The 16,918-nt window shown below is 41.2% G+C and overlaps 1 protein-coding gene across 3 annotated transcripts in view; it reads right to left on the bottom strand.

The window, feature by feature from the left end:
* The window catches only part of Ca13 (carbonic anhydrase 13), a 34,281-nt gene that overhangs the window by 7,734 nt on the left and 9,629 nt on the right, over positions 1-16,918 (bottom strand). For 2 of the 3 annotated variants that reach the window (XM_057791168.1, XM_057791169.1), the window contains 3 exons: positions 2,443-2,538; positions 1,072-1,134; positions 306-461 (listed from right to left, as the gene is read on the bottom strand). In XM_057791168.1, coding sequence (XP_057647151.1) covers positions 306-461; positions 1,072-1,134; positions 2,443-2,538 — 315 coding nt within the window. Of the gene's footprint in view, positions 1-305; positions 462-1,071; positions 1,135-2,442; positions 2,539-16,265; positions 16,385-16,918 lie in introns of all 3 variants that reach the window. The other variant, XM_057791167.1, reaches the window with a different exon arrangement.

The raw sequence follows: 16,918 nt of genomic DNA, 5'->3' as shown, positions 1-16,918 counted from the left end.
AATAGAGTTTCGAAACCCTTAGCCTCGAATTGTGACACATGCCTATAATCTCAGCACATGGGAAGCTGAAGCAAAAAGATCCTGATTTCAAGGCTAAGATAGGCTACTTAGAAAGACCTGGTGGGAAGAAAAAATGAAGGAGAGAGGAAGAGGATAAAGGAGAGAGGAATCCTAGTCCAACCATTTACCTAATTAATGGAAGAAAATGTCAGGCTTCAAAATGTGGCCGAAATAAAAACAGCATTAAAAACGATTTAGCAGTTTGCTTTGATAACATCACAATCAACTTGGAAGAATTATCACACCTGTTGAGAGCTGATATTTATAGGTTGTTTTAAAACAATCCATGTGACACTTTCAAGAAGAGGTGGAACTGTCAGGGAACCAGGGTATGTCCAGTAGTCCCAGGATGGTGGAAGCAGAGAGAGGGGGTCAAAATTTGTGAATCGTGTTTGTTTGCCCTGGGAAAGCAAAAAGAATATTACAGATTACAAATCACACACAGAGAGACACACACACACATTCAAATTCTGTGTGATTACTTACTATTATTCATTAATATTTTAATAAAACAAATCTCTGTCTTACTCCAAAAAAGACCAGATAAAGTAGCAAATTTTACGAATTTATTTAAGAAGAATAAGAGAGTCAAGAATATACCTATATCCTAAAAGTCAAGAGATAGAGGCAGTGGGATCATGAGTCCAAGGTCAGTCTGGGCTCTATTTGATATATGTAGAGAGGTCCCAGGTCAAGAAAAAAAAATATTTTACATAAGTAGTCTTTTAAATAAGTTACAATTTAAGTCTTATTTCTAAAATTATAGTATTAAGAACATAAATCTGCATATATTTATTGGTGATTCTTTTAGATAATATCAGGTTCTTTGCCCCTTTAAAAAGAAAAGTGACAGTAAATTCGTTCTGCAGTTTTGGTCTGGTAAGTTGATACTTGCTTCAAAGAAAGCAGGATACACATGTCTAATATGTAAGATTTCAAAAGAAGGTAAAAGAATTCAGGAGAGAAGGAAGCTATTAGTCACTAACAAATAGTAATAGTAATTAATTTTACCTTTTCCTTAATGGAATCCAAAATGTCAGTGATCTTTTGCAGCTGGGGATTGTGTTCCCCAATCTAAAAGATGTAAAATTTCAAAACAGAAATAGTTATAATAGCAAATTAGTGCAAGCACTCCATTTCTGTCCTTAAGTTTTAATTATGTTCTAAAAGCCAGAATCAGCTCAAGCCTACAGCCACTGTTCTAGAACCAACGTTCTCTTCTACCTGACAAGCTGATTATACCAGAATAATCTGAACAAGATATTATGGAGATCCTAGACTGTACCTACAGTCTGGTTCCAAAGTTGGGAGTAATAGCTTCACATGTATCAGATGGTGTACCAATGATTTGTTTTTATTTTATTTATTTATTTTTGTGTATGTGTGTATGTGTATTGATCATGTATATGTGGATGCCTGTGGAGTCTAGAAGAGGGTGTCAGATTCTCTGGAGCTGGAGTATAGGCCCTGGTGAGCAATCTGACTAGGTCTGAAGCCTGGTTCCCTGGAAGAGCAGCAATCACTCTTAACTGATGAGCCACATTTCAAATACAGGTTAACTTGAGAGAAGCACTGCTTAGACAAGTGACTGACTATTAAGCCAGCTGTGACGTTTGGATCCAGACTGACTGGGCTGCTTACATAAAATCTTAGATCTCCTACTTGCGAGCTAAAGTTACTGCAAGTCCCAGATCAAGAGGCTACCCTGAAGAGCATATGCATTTTAATACAAATGTATAAAATATATGAATTTCATTAATAGGAGTGTTTTCAATCTACCTAAAGGTTTAAAACCCTGAGAGATTCAAGTGCCTTCTCTTGCCATACCTGGATCCTGTTGCCACCACCTAGAGTTCTCAGATAAAGTCCTGGCTGCTTCCCACATCACTCCCAATCTCTCAACCCCACCCTAGCTCCACAAGTTACAACATCACACAGATAATGAGGCATGGAAAAAGAGCACACCCTAAAGAAACTGTCCCCAGGTGTGATGACAGGACTTGTCTGTTCACATGCAAATATCAGAAAAGGAGAAGTTTATGGCTTTTTATTTTTTCAAAACAATTGATCAGTATGTTTGAGATGATTTGCCAATATGTCAAGCAAGGGACTCAAGAATCATGAGCTTTAATTTTCTACTCTTCCAGGTCTCCAAATGTTGAAATCAGGAACCAGAAAAGCCTAGATTTCTTCTTGGGATTTCAGCTGTTACTTCTGCTGCTATTTCTGCTGATGCATCAGTTGCTACTCACTCGAGTGGCAATGCGAAAACTAATTAGATAGTTTCCACACTTCAAAAGGGAAATGCTAAATTTAAGACTAGTTTCCTGTTTAAAACTAGTTGAATGTCTGACTATTTAAAATGCAACAGTGGATTCTCACCTGGAGAAATATTCCGAGGACAGCCAGCCCATCTGACTCATGAGCTGCCTCAACAAAGCTGGGGTATTTGTCTGAATTCCAGTGGACAACATGGAGCTGAAAAGAAAACACACAACATAATTCAAACATTTGCATAAGCTTGGTGAAAAGTATAAATGCAAATGAAACATTGATATAACTGCCTGGTGCTGGGGCCTCAAGTGTATAAGGAATCTGTAGTAGTTTGACTGGAATTGACCCCCATAAGCACATAGAAAGTGGCACTGTTAAGAGATGTGGCTTTGGTGGAGTAGGTGTGGCCTTGTTGGAAAGACGTGTGTCACTGTGGGGTTGGACTTTCAGGTTACCTTAGCTCAAGTTACACCCACTGAAACAGTTCACTTCCTGTTGCTTGGGGATCAAGATGCATAACTCTCAGCTTCACCTCCAGCACCATGTCTGCCTGTACATCACCATGTCCTATCATGATGATAATGGACTAAACCTTTGAAACTGTAAGATAACTCAATTAAATGGTGCCGTAATGGCACACAGCAATAAAACCCTAAAACAGAATCCTTCAGTAGACCTTGACTTTATCCTTCTATTCATATAAAATGAGATCAGAAGGATTGCAGGCTCTGAGCTATCTCTGGTCAACTATTTGAAAGCTTGTTTCCTAGGTCCTGAACATTTTGCCCACTTTCGTCAGTCCTACCACACTCCAATATTGTTTTCATGTGACCTGGGGCCTCTGCTCCTCACTGAAGTTACTGCAAATGAGCGGGTATGGGTCAGATATGAGCTGTCCATGGGGTTCACTGAGGTGCCTGGGCTCTAAAGGTCCAAGAAGTCAACTCCTATAAAGTGGTTGCTGATGGTAATAAGGTTGCTTCTGAAACTGGCCAGTCATATTTATCATTGCAGTCTTACATTTCTGTAGCTCAGAAATGCAAATTCTCCCTATGATAAACTGTTTTAGAACTATTCATGTTTTTATTACTAGATTATTTGTACTGTTACATGGTAGTTACATCCATTTGTGGGATACTATGTTCTGATGTAGGGGTACAATATTCCCATAATCATACTGAGCTGACAGACAGTGGCAGTTTACATTTACTACCTTATATAATTACATTCAGATCCTTTGCCAAGAGCAAGTTTTGATGGGGAAAAAGAAGCTTTGGGTCAAAGAATTGGAGGTGCCTGGACATGAAGAAAGAGGCAGCTAGTGCCAGGAGAAAGGGAGAGAGGAGTTTGAGAACTTGAGATTCTTGAAAAGTCTCTGCTTATTTTGCAACTTAGTTCTCAGGCAAACAGACATTTGTAAAACCCAATAGAAACCTCCATGTGAGTACATGTGAGTACACATGAGTGCATGTGAGAACATGAGAGTACATGAGAGCCACAAAGTACCCTTAATACAGAGGAATATGAAAAATTTCAGAACGACCAAGCTGACTACCACTTCAGTTCTGCTTGAAAGAAGGACAGAGAGGAGCCAAAGGGCAACATGCCATGCCCAGAAGATTTAGTTCCTATCATAAATGCTGAAGGCCATGTCATGTTGTTATAAGCAATGACCTGATGATACCAAGGATCACCTCAGATAAGATCCTTAGGGATCTTCTTGGCAATTCAATAAGAGAGCACTCATTCAGTCTTCATGGTCAATCACCCTCATAGCCAACTGTCACAGAGAAAATTTGACATATCCAAATATACACTTTCATTGCCATGCTTCAGATCAAACCGCACAACTTAGAGGCAACTAATATGAAGAGAACTGTAACAGTGCAACAACCACACGTAATCAAAGGAAACAAAGGGATATCCCAACAGAAACATACAAAGGTGGATTCTGCACCACATTCCTAGTTCTTGTGAGATAGTAGGGGGAGGAAAGAATCCTCCAAACACTGCATGATGAAAGAAGGCTCACGAGGCGCAGGAGAGATACAAAACGTTCCACTGTGGGGATGGGCCGATGAGGGTGGTAAAGTTTCAAATGGCTCTGTGCCAATTACAACAACTCCTTAAATAGCTTGCTTAGTGAGAAATGGCATCAAAGGGTCAGGAACACAACTGGTTAGAAAATGGGTGTGTAAGTACAGAGAAAGAAATCTCCTGTGTAGACATCTTTCTGTTAGTTAAGCAACAATTGTTTGAAATATGATGAGAAACCAGATCAAAAAAATCTGTTTATTAAAAAGTCTTCTTTTCTCTCATATAACACCTTCACAGAGGAACATATATTATAGTCTCTTTTTGTATTAAAAATAAACAAATTAGCAACTTCCTACTTCCTGACTAACAGGGTCATCAATTAGAGATGAATGACAGGTAATTAGCCCCCACAATAATCAGATTAAGATTGTTCCTACAGGGCAGAGTAGCAAACACCTTTAACACACCAGATTTTGAGCACCAGCAGAGGTAGGTAGGTTTCTCTGAGTTTGAGATCACCCTAGTCTATACAGCTAGTCTCAGGCCAGCCAAAGTTACTTTGTAAGACTGTTTAAGAACAAAACAAAAAAGATTCTTACTTGTTAGTAAAATCATTTCTAAATATAGTATTTATTTAACTTTAGTGCTTTTAAGATAAATGATTGTGATATGCAAAATATGCTGCCAAGTACTATAGCAAAAATCTACCATGAATGTGGAAATCTGATTTATGCTTTTCTTACATTAATGTGTTAGCTTTTCATCTGTCCTGAGATCATTGATTTATAAAGAGAAAAGTTTTATTCAGGCTCACAGTTTCAGTGGTCTCAGTACATGATCAGCTAGCCCCCACCTTTTTGGTGGGTGACAAAGTAGCATGTCTCAGTTGGAGTACCTGACAGAGCAAACCTGGTCACCTCATCACCAGGTAGCAAAAAATGACGAGTGAAGGGGCAAGGTCCCACTATACCCCTCAAGGGTACACTGGAAATGACCCAAGGACTTCCTCTGAGGCCATTCCTCTCAAAGGTTCATCAACCTCCCAATAACAATAACCTGGGGAGGAAACCTTTCAATAAGGGGTCTTGTGGGAGATAGTTCAGATTAAACATATAACAATGATGGATAAACCATAAACAAATACAGTTTCCAATATAGACTATTAACCTTTTCATTACACTATTCTTTACATATCCATATGAATCAGTTACTTTTCTGTTGTTGTGATCTATGACAAAAGCTCCTTACAGAAAAAAAAAAAAAGTTTATTTGGGCCAAGGGATCCAGAGGATTAGAACCCATGATGGTAGGGAAACAGGCAAGCAGGCATCAGGCATGGTGGCTGAAGCAGTAAGCTGAGAGCTTGTATCTCGAACCACAGGCACAAAACAGAGAGAGTAAATGCTGAATACAGCAAGAAGCCTTGAAACCTCAGAGCCTGCCCTCAGTGACATATTTCCCCCCAGCAAGACCACACCTCCTAAACCTCCCCAGATAGCATCACCCATAGGGGACCAAGTGCTCACATACATGAGCCTATGGGGGGCATTGCCATTTCAACAACCATTGCACGTCTTGGCACAAATTTTTTCATGATGAGATTTCTCTAACCTCTCTATAATACCACAAATCATAGTTGAAACATTACATTTTCATGTGCTGCAACTTAAAATGTCTTTGTTTTCTTTTTTGTTTCAATTTCATAATGGAAAATAACATGATTACAGCTATGTTTTTAAGCAAAGATACCCAGAAAAGCTAATTCACATACTGGAACCATCTCTAGAGCTGAGTACAAAGGGATTTTTCTGAACTTTGGGCCAAATGTGACATTAGAATTTCCAGCGCTGACATCCTCTTTAAGAATCCAGGTTTGTATCTACAGCCTATAACATCCTTGTTATAGGCAAGCCCCACTGGCATGGCCTTCCAAGTATATCATGAACTTCTACAGTGTCTTTACACTCTTGCTTTGTCTCCCTCCTCCCACATTCGCCTCACAGTAGTAGGATGCATTTTAGGAAACAGAAAGCAGAGCAGGTCAGTGCTCTGCAGGACAGGGGCCTCCCCTTTTCCTCTCACCAGTTTCAGTCCTATAACGTGAAATCTTTCTCTTGCTCAGCATGCTGCACCTATTGCATTCCTACTGCACAGCACTTCTCTTTGTATTGCCTTTACCTGGAAAACACTGAGTCAAGGGGTCACCAGGAATCCCTGCATAGGTGCTGAGAAGTCCCATCTGGATGGGTGAGTGTGTGCTATCCTGGGGCGCACTGTCCCGGTAGAGAGCACAAACGCCCCCCCCCCAGCTCCTGCTGCAAGGCTTTCTTTCCTACACACCCGCCCCCCACCCCCACCCCCAAGCCTGCCTTGTCTGCAAGGTCCTTTACTGTGGAACAGTTTCCTGCCCTTTCACTAAGGCTACCAACCCAGAGCAGTGAGGGCCTGACTAGAGGGCAGGCCTCAAGGTCCCCGCCAGGGAAAGCGGGCCCCCGCTGCTGGGGCTGCAGTCTCTGCTGTGATCTCCTGGACCTGCTCTGCCTGCGCCCTACTTCCCTTTGTCCCTGGCTCATTGGGGCATCCAGGAGTTCCTGTGTAGGTGCCGAGAAGTTTCATCGGGACGGGTGAGTGTGTGCTACCCTGGGGCGGACGGTCCCGGTAGAGAGCACAAACGCCCCTCCCCCAGCTCCTGCTGCAGGGCTTTCTCTCCTACACACCCGCCCCCACCCCCACCCCCAAGCCTGCCTTGTCTGCAAGGTCCTTAGCTGTGGAACAGTTTCCTGCCCTTTCACTAAGGCTACCAGCCCAGACCAGTGAGTGCCTGACTAGAGGGCAGGCCTCAAGGTCCCCACCAGGGGAAGCAGGCCCCTGCTGCTGGGGTTGCAGTCTCTGCTTGTGATCTCCTGGACCTGCTCTCCCTGCCCCCTATTTCCCTTGGTCCCGGGCTCATTGGGGCCACCAGGAATCCCTGCATAGGTGCTGAGAAGTCCCATCTGGATGGGTGAGTGTGTGCTATCCTGGGGCGCACTGTCCCGGTAGAGAGCACAAACGCCCCCCCCCCAGCTCCTGCTGCAAGGCTTTCTTTCCTACACACCCGCCCCCCACCCCCACCCCCAAGCCTGCCTTGTCTGCAAGGTCCTTAGCTGTGGAACAGTTTCCTGCCCTTTCACTAAGGCTACCAGCCCAGAGCAGTGAGTGCCTGACTAGAGGGCAGGCCTCAAGGTCCCCGCCAGGGAAAGCGGGCCCCTGCTGCTGGGGCTGCAGTCTCTGCTGTGATCTCCTGGACCTGCTCTGCCTGCGCCCTACTTCCCTTTGTCCCTGGCTCATTGGGGCATCCAGGAGTTCCTGTGTAGGTGCCGAGAAGTTTCATCGGGACGGGTGAGTGTGTACTATCCTGGGGCGGACGGTCCCGGTAGAGAGCACAAACGCCCCTACACTAAGGCTACCCAACCAGAGCAGTGAGTGCCTGCCTAGCGGGCAGGCCTCAGCAACCCCCGAAAGGGAGTGCAGGCACCTCCAGCTTGTACTGCAGTGTCGCCTGTGTTCTACTCGACCCCGCCCGACCCCTTGCATTCGGCCTTCTTTACGCGGGTCATTGGAATACCACGCATCCATGTTTTGGTGTTGAGGAGTTCATCTGGAAGGGAACGGTTCCTGCCCCTACACTGAGGAGATACACCTAGAGAGTTAGTCACAGCAAAGACTGGTCCAAGACATCAGGCCTCTCCTGGCTCCATTTGAAGGAAAAGATGGGCAGGCGCCAATGCAAGAATTCCCCCAACAACTTGAAAGGCAACGTGACATCACCAGGATCCAGGAATCCCGAAATGAGAAGTGTACACCCTAATCCAGAAGAATTAGAAGAATTCGACTCAAAAGTGAATTTTATGAAAATAATAGAGGACCTTAAACAGGAGGTGAAAAACTGCCACAACCAATTAGAGATTACAAACAAAAAGGTAGAGGAAATGAATAAATCTCTCAAAGATACCCAAGAAAACCAAGAGAAACAAGAAAAAGTAATCAAACAGGTAAGGGAAACGGTTCAAGACTTGAAGAATGAAGTGGAAGTAATAAAGAAAACACAAACCGAGGGAAGGATGGAGATGGAAAATTTGAATAAACGAACAGGAACTACAGAGACAAGTACCACCAACAGATTACAAGAGATAGAAGAAAGAATCTCAGACACTGAAGATACCATAGAGAAAATAAACACTCTCATCAAAGAAAACAGCATAACCAACAAATTCTCATCACAAAACATTCAGGAAATCTGGGACACAATAAAAAGACCAAACCTAAGAATAATAGGGATAGAAGAAGGAGAAGATCTACAGCTCAATGGTCCAGAAAATATATTTAATAAAATTATAGAAGAAAACTTTCCCAACCTTAAGAAAGATATTCCTTTGAAGGTCCAAGAAGCATACAGAACACCAAATCGACTGGATCAAAAAAAAACATCTCCTCGTCATATAATAATCAAAACACAAAACATACAGAATAAAGAAAGAATATTAAGAGCTGCAAAGGAAAAAGGTCAAGTTACCTATAAAGGTAAACCTATCAGACTTACACCTGATTTCTCTATGGAAACCATGAAAGCCAGAAGGTCCTGGATAGATATACTGCAGAAACTACGAGACCATGGATGCAAGCCCAGACTACTATACCCAGCCAAGCTTTCATTCACTATAAATGGAGAAAACAAAATTTTCCAGGATAAAAACAAATTTAAACAATACGTAGCCACAAATCCAGCCCTTCAGAAAGTAATTGAAGGAAAATCACAAACCAAGGAGTCCAACAATGCCCACAATAACTCAGACATCTAATGACCCTTCACCAGCACAACTTGAAGAAGGGAAACACACAAACTCTACTACCAAAAGAAGGAAAGAAAGAAAGAAAGGAAAAATGACCGGAGTTAACAACCACTGGTCATTAATATCACTTAATATCAATGGACTCAACTCACCTATAAAGAGGCACAGGCTAAGAGATTGGATACGAAAACAGGATCCAACATTCTGTTGCTTACAAGAAACACACCTCAACCACAAAGACAGACATCTACTCAAAGTAAAGGGCTGGGAAAAGGTTTATCAAGCAAATGGACCTAAGAAACAAGCAGGTGTGGCCATACTAATTTCTAAGAAAGTTGACTTCAAACTAAAATCAATCAAAAGAGATGGAGATGGACATTTTTTACTCATAACAGGAACAATTCACCAGGATGAAGTCTCAATCCTGAATATCTATGCCCCTAATATAAAAGCACCCACTTATGTAAAAGAAACGTTACTAAAACTCAAGGCAGTCATCAAACCACACACACTAATAGTAGGAGATTTCAACACTCCTCTCTCACCAATGGACAGGTCAATCAGACAGAAACCTAATAGAGAAATAAGAGGATTAAGGGAGGTAATGAATCAAATGGACTTAACAGACATCTATAGAACATTCCACTCAAATAAGAAAGAATATACCTTCTTCTCTGCAGCTCATGGAACCTTCTCGAAAATAGACCACATACTCGGTAACAAAGCAAACTTACACAGTTACAAAAAAATATCGGTAACCACCTGTGTCTTATCAGATCACCATGGATTAAAGTTAGAATTCAACAACAATGCTATCCCCAGAAAGCCTATGAACTCATGGAAATTGGACAGTCAACTACTGAACCACACCTGGATCAAGGAAGAAATAAAGAAAGAAATTAAAGTCTTTCTTGAATTCAATGAAAACGAAGACTCAACATACTCAAACCTATGGGACACTATGAAAGCAGTGCTAAGAGGAAAGTTCATAGCATTAAGTGCCCACATAAAGAAAACGGAGAAAGCACACATTGGAGACCTAATAGCCCACCTTAAAGCTTTAGAAAGAAAAGAAGCAGACTCACCTAGGAGAAGTAGAAGACTGGAAATAATCAAATTGAGGGCTGAAATCAACAAAATAGAAACACAGAAAACAATCCAAAGAATCAATGAAACAAAAAGCTGGTTCTTGGAGAAAATCAATAAGATTGATAAACCCCTATCCAAACAAATCAAACGGCGGAGAGAGAATACGCAAATTAACAAAATCAGAAACGAAAAGGGAGACATAACCACAGACTCAGACGAAATTCAGAGAATCATTAGATCTTACTACAAAAACCTGTATGCCACAAAATTGGAAAATGTAAAAGAAATGGACACTTTTTTAGATAAGTACCATATACCAAAGTTAAACCAGGACCAGGTGAACAATCTAAATAGACCTGTTAGTCGCGAAGAATTAGAAGTTGTTATAAAAAACCTTCCCACCAAAAAAAGCCCAGGTCCAGACGGCTTTAATGCAGAATTCTACCAGAACTTCCAAGAAGACCTAATACCTATACTCCTTAATGTATTTCACAATATTGAAACAGAGAAGTCATTGCCAAATTCCTTTTATGAAGCTGAAGTTACTCTGATACCAAAACCACACAAAGACACAACCAAGAAAGAGAACTACAGGCCAATCTCACTCATGAACATCGACGCAAAAATACTCAATAAAATACTGGCAAACCGAATCCAAGAACACATTAGAAAAATTATCCATTATGATCAAGTAGGCTTCATCCCAGAGATGCAGGGCTGGTTCAACATACGAAAATCTATCAATGTAATCCATCATATAAATAATCTGAAAGAAAAAAACCATATGATCATTTCATTAGATGCGGAAAAAGCATTTGACAAAATTCAACATCCCTTTATGATAAAGGTCTTAGAGAGATTAGGAATACAAGGGTCGATCCTAAATATAATAAAAGCAATTTATAGCAAGCCGTCAGCTAACATCAAATTAAATGGAGAGAAACTCAAAGCTATTCCACTAAAATCAGGAACACGACAAGGTTGTCCACTCTCTCCATACCTCTTTAATATAGTGCTTGAAATTCTAGCAATAGCAATAAGACAACATAAGGGGATCAAAGGGATTCAAATTGGAAAGGAAGAAGTTAAACTTTCATTATTTGCAGACGATATGATAGTGTACATAAGCGACCCCAAAAACTCCAGCAAAGAACTCCTTCAGCTGATAAACACCTTTAGTAGCGTTGCAGGATACAAGATCAATTCCAAAAAATCAGTTGCCCTCCTATACACAAAGGATAAGGAAGCAGAGATGGAAATCAGAGAAGCATCACCCTTCACGATAGCCACAAATAACATAAAATATCTTGGGGTAACCCTAACCAAGGAAGTAAAGGATCTATTTGACAAGAACTTTAAGTCAATGAAGAAAGAAATTGAGGAGGATACCAGAAAATGGAAGGATCTCCCTTGCTCTTGGATAGGGAGGATCAACATAGTAAAAATGGCAATTCTACCAAGGGCAATTTATAGATTCAATGCAATCCCCATTAAAATCCCATCAAAATTCTTCACAGATCTTGAGAGGACAATAATCAACTTTATATGGAGAAACAAAAAACCCAGGATAGCCAAAACAATCTTATATAATAAAGGATCGTCTGGAGGCATTACCATCCCTGACCTCAAACTCTATTACAGAGCCTCAGTATTGAAAACAGCTTGGTATTGGTATAAAAACAGAGAAGTTGATCAATGGAACCGAGTAGAAGACCCTGATTTCAACCCACAAACTTATGAACACCTAATTTTTGATAAAGGAGCTAAAAGTATTCAATGGAAAAAAGAGAGCATCTTCAACAAATGGTGCTGGCAGAACTGGTTGTCAACGTGTAGAAGAATGAAAATAGATCCATATCTATCACCATGCACAAAACTCAAGTCCAAATGGATTAAAGACCTCAATATTAGTCTGAACACACTGAACCTGATAGAAGAAAAAGTTGGAAGTACTCTACAACATATGGGTACAGGAGATCACTTCCTACGTTTATCCCCAGCAGCACAGACATTAAGGGCAACATTGAATAAATGGGACCTCCTGAAACTGAGTAGCTTCTGTAAAGCAAAGGACACTGTCACTAAGACAAAAAGGCAACCCACTGACTGGGAGAAGATCTTCACCAACCCTGCAACAGACAAAGGTCTGATCACCAAAATATATAAAGAACTCAAGAAACTAAACTTTAAAATGCTAATGAACCCAATAAAAAAATGGGGCACTGATCTGAACAGAGAATTCTCAACAGAAGAAATTCAAATGGCCAAAAGACACCTAAGGTCATGCTCAACCTCCTTAGCGATAAGGGAAATGCAAATTAAAACAACTTTGAGATACCATCTTACACCTGTCAGAATGGCTAAAATCAAGAACACCAATGATAGCCTTTGCTGGAGAGGTTGTGGAGAAAGAGGCACACTCATTCATTGCTGGTGGGAATGCAAACTTGTGCAACCACTTTGGAAATCAGTGTGGCGATTTCTCAGGAAATTTGGGATCAACCTACCCCAAGATCCAGTAATACCACTATTGGGAATATACCCAAGAGATGCCACATCAAATGACAAAAGTATCTGTTCAACTATGTTCATAGCAGCATTGTTTGTAATAGCCAAAACCTGGAAACAACCTAGATGCCCTTCAATGGAGGAATGGATGAAGAAAGTGTGGAATATATACATATTAGAGTACTACTCAGCAGTAAAAAACAATGACTTCTCGAATTTTGCGTGCAAATGGATGGAAATAGAAAACACTATCCTGAGTGAGGTATCCCAGACCCAAAAAGAGGAACATGGGATGTACTCACTCATAATCGGTTTCTAGCCATAAATAAAAGACATTAAGCATATAATGTGTGATCCTATAGAAGTTAAATAAGAAAGTGAACCCAAAGAAAATCATATAGTCATCCGCATGGAGAGGGGGAAGTAGACAAGATTGCAGGGCAAAAACTGGGAACTTGCGGGTGAGGTGGCATGGGGCAAAGGGGAAATGGGATGAGAAATATGAGAAGGGGAGGATGGGAGGAGCTCGGGGGATTGGGATGGTTGGGATATAGGAAGGATGGATACGGGAGCAGCGAAGTATATATCCTATCTAAGGGAGCCATCTTAGGGCTGGCAAGAGACTTGACTCTAGAGGGGTTCGCAGGTGTCCAGGAATATGTCCCCAGCTGGTACCTTGGGCAACTAAGGAGAGGGAACCTGAAATGACCCTATCCTATACTGATGAATATCTTGCATATCACCTTAGAACCTTCATCTGGCGATGGATCGAGGTACAGACAGATTCTCAATTTGGAGCAACGGTCTGAGCTCTTAAGGTCCAAATGAGGAGCAGAAGGAGGGAGAACAAGAGCAAAAAATCAGGACCACGAGGGATGCACCCACCCACTGTGACAGTGGAACTGATTTATTAGGAGCCCACCAAGGCCAGCTGGTCTGGGACTGAATAAGCATGGGTTGATTCCGGACTCTCTGAGCATGGCGGTCAATGAAGACTGATGAGAAGCCAAGGACAATGGCACTAGGTTTCAATCCTAATACATGAACTGGCTTTGTGGGAGCTTAGCCTGTTTAGAAGCTCACCTTCCTGGACGTAGATAGAAGACCTTCGTCTTCCCGCAGGGCAGAGAATTTGGACTGCTCTTCAGTATCGAGAGGGAGGGGGAATGGTGTGGGGGGAGGAGAAGAGGAGTGGGGATAGGGGGAGGGGAGTGGGGGGAGGGGGCAATATTTGGGAGGAGGGGAGGGAAATGGGAAACGGGGAGCAGGTGGAAATTTTAATTAAAAAAGAATAAAAAAATAAATAAAAAAAAAAAAAAAAAGAAAATATCCAGAATTTTCATGAAGCAAATGATGACAATAACAGGTGCTTGACAGTCATTATTCTCTGTGTCTGCCTTCTTTTTTTTCTGCATGGCTATCTTCAACAATATTTTTTAAAAAAATTATAGTACAAAAGGAAATTTTCAAATGGAAAGGGTGATACTCTTACATGGCTACTTTTTTCCACAGTTAATATATTGCTAAAATACTAACATAATGCAAAATCTGTACAACTTACACTATACCCTACAACCATCATTATTAAATTTATAGTGAATCTCTGTTTTAAATAATTAATATAAATTTATGCCAATTCTTTGCTTTAGATAATTAATAAAAGTATTATGGAAAGCCTATCTGAGATGCAAATATAAAAAAAAAAAAAAAAAAAAAAAAAAAAAAAAACACTGAGTCAAGATTTTGCTCACAGTGCTTTCTCCTTGTCCTTTTGTGGCACCTTACATGCTATTTCAAAAAAGCCTTTCCTAACCCCACAGTCACTCTTCAGATCACATGCTATCAGTGTTGCCTGAAAACCAAACACCTATCACTTCACTCCTCTCCCCTGAGGACAGAGTAAGTATTGCAACATAAAACTCTGGCAAAATGGGCGTGTTAGATGGCAGCCTAAAAGGCCAGGTACATAAGAAACAAATAAGGAAACTGGAAAAAAAGTTCCATTTTCTGAACAGCATTATCCTGGGGGTCTAACTACATCTCTGAAAACGAAAAGCTGAAGAGAATCTGTAGCATCTGATAACTAACTGCTCAGTCTTGCCTAGATAAGTCACAGGCCAAACGTGCTCCACTCAAATAATCTTCGTTGAGTCAGGACAGACTTGGCTTTCATCTCTTGGTAAAGTTCAGTACTATTTAATGGCATTAAAATGAGGTATATGGCACTCTATATTTTAAGTAGAGGATTAGAAGAGCCAGAGTATTCCTAGTAAATGTAGTTATAACAAAAAGAGAAAAGGGAACAAGACAAGGGAGCATTAATTTTGGACTTGACAGAAATGCTATCATCTCAGGATACCCAGACCAAGTGATAAGCACAAAGGAGATTTATTTTCCCCAGAGGGGCAAAGGGAAGGGACTAGGAGACAAAGACAGGAGATACAGGATGAGAGTGGAGGGGGTGGGAACAAGAGAGAAGGAGAAAGGATACCTGTCCTGGAGGGACAAAGACTCTCTGGATAGAGAGGAGACAGATGCGGCCCATAGGATAACGAGTTTATAAGGGTAAAAGGGGAAACCCTGTGTTAGGATGAAGCATTCCATTTTAATTCGGCATGCTAATTAGGTGAGTTAAAGGGGGCCTTTGATTGCTAGACTTTAATACTTTGATAGCTGAATTTTGGTAGTCAGCCTCAGGAGGAGAAAGTGGCTAGCGTTAGGAATGTAATCTAATGGTTTTAGCAAAGCAAAGGAAGCAGGGAGAAGGGCAAGACCTGCCAAAGCCAAGTTTGCCCATGTTCCCAGAGTCCCTTCAGTGCTGTTTATCTATGTTCTGAATAGTAGCAGAGTGCATTAGATTGTTGCAAATGCAGTCTGAATTTCATGTTTAAATTACCAAATGTTGTCATGTATGGAATGTGAGCTTTGCTTATTGTCTGATTATTTGTGTTTGGATCAAACATGCACAGAGTTGAACATAATACAAATGTTTCTCTTCTCTCTGGCTTTTGAAATCCAACAGAGGAAGTTTAATGTCACATGCCTTGGGTTTTAAATAAATGAATCATAATGCCTCACTGGATAAACAACTTGTTCTTTTCCAGTTAGTCTCTGATTTACACCTTCTCTCACCAACAAATATACTTATTATTTTTATTGTTATTCCTGTTTGGTCTTGCTTTATCACATAGAATCTTGTCATATATCCTAGGCTGCTGGCCTGGAAGTCCTGATCCTCCTGCCTAGACCTCTCCAGTGCGAGGATTATAGGCATGTGACACCATGTTAAGCTTCACCCGTTTCCAACACCGCACTCTCAGAGTTGGTTTAAGGGTATGAACGGCCACATGTGGAGCCTTCCTGTTAGATGAATGATGTTGTCTCAGACACTGAGGTGTCTAAGTAGCTGAGGATCTATTGGGACTATGGAAGGCTTCTGCTATGGAGTAGGCTGTGTGTGCAGCTTACCTCTGCAGCATATCTCACTCCATCTACCATGTGTTCAGAGCCATGGTCATCTGCTGAGCCCCAGTGTACGTGGAACTGCCGCAACCTGTAGCTTCCAGTGAGAGGACCTCCACGCAGGACTAAACACCAACACATTTTAAATGGTTAGCAAGAAAAATCACATTTATCCATCCCATCAAAACTTCTCCCTGAACCACTAAACATGTTCTTGTCCTTACAAATAGGTTCTGCTTGTGGGCATAGATACAACTTTACATATATGAAGAGTGAGAAAAAAAAACACCACTGGAAACAGAGTCCACCATGTAGATCTTTACAGAATACTTGACGAGTCACAGTACACCCACAGACAGCAAAGGAAAAGGATTGGAATTCTCAAGAGTGAAAATCCACTCTATTTAACTGAGAGCAAGCCAGATTCCCTGAGTAAGAATATGAAAGGCAAAAAGGGTTCATTGTGAGCTTGGGAGAGCCAAATAGCTTGTATGATTTGATGCAGGCCATGCAGGATGTCTGGATAACAAGGGTCTGGACTTTCTCTATCTGCATGATCTTGGGTAAAAACTACCTTCTAAGCTGCCACTTACACATCTAACCACTGTAGAGAGACACAATCTCCCTAAGACTACTGTGCAAATAGAAGAAACATGGTA

This window comes from Chionomys nivalis, chromosome 16, assembly GCF_950005125.1.
Source record: "Chionomys nivalis chromosome 16, mChiNiv1.1, whole genome shotgun sequence".
Lineage (NCBI taxonomy): Eukaryota > Metazoa > Chordata > Mammalia > Rodentia > Cricetidae > Chionomys > Chionomys nivalis.
Note: the sequence above shows the minus strand (reverse complement) of the source record. Positions and strands in the feature narration are given on the sequence as shown.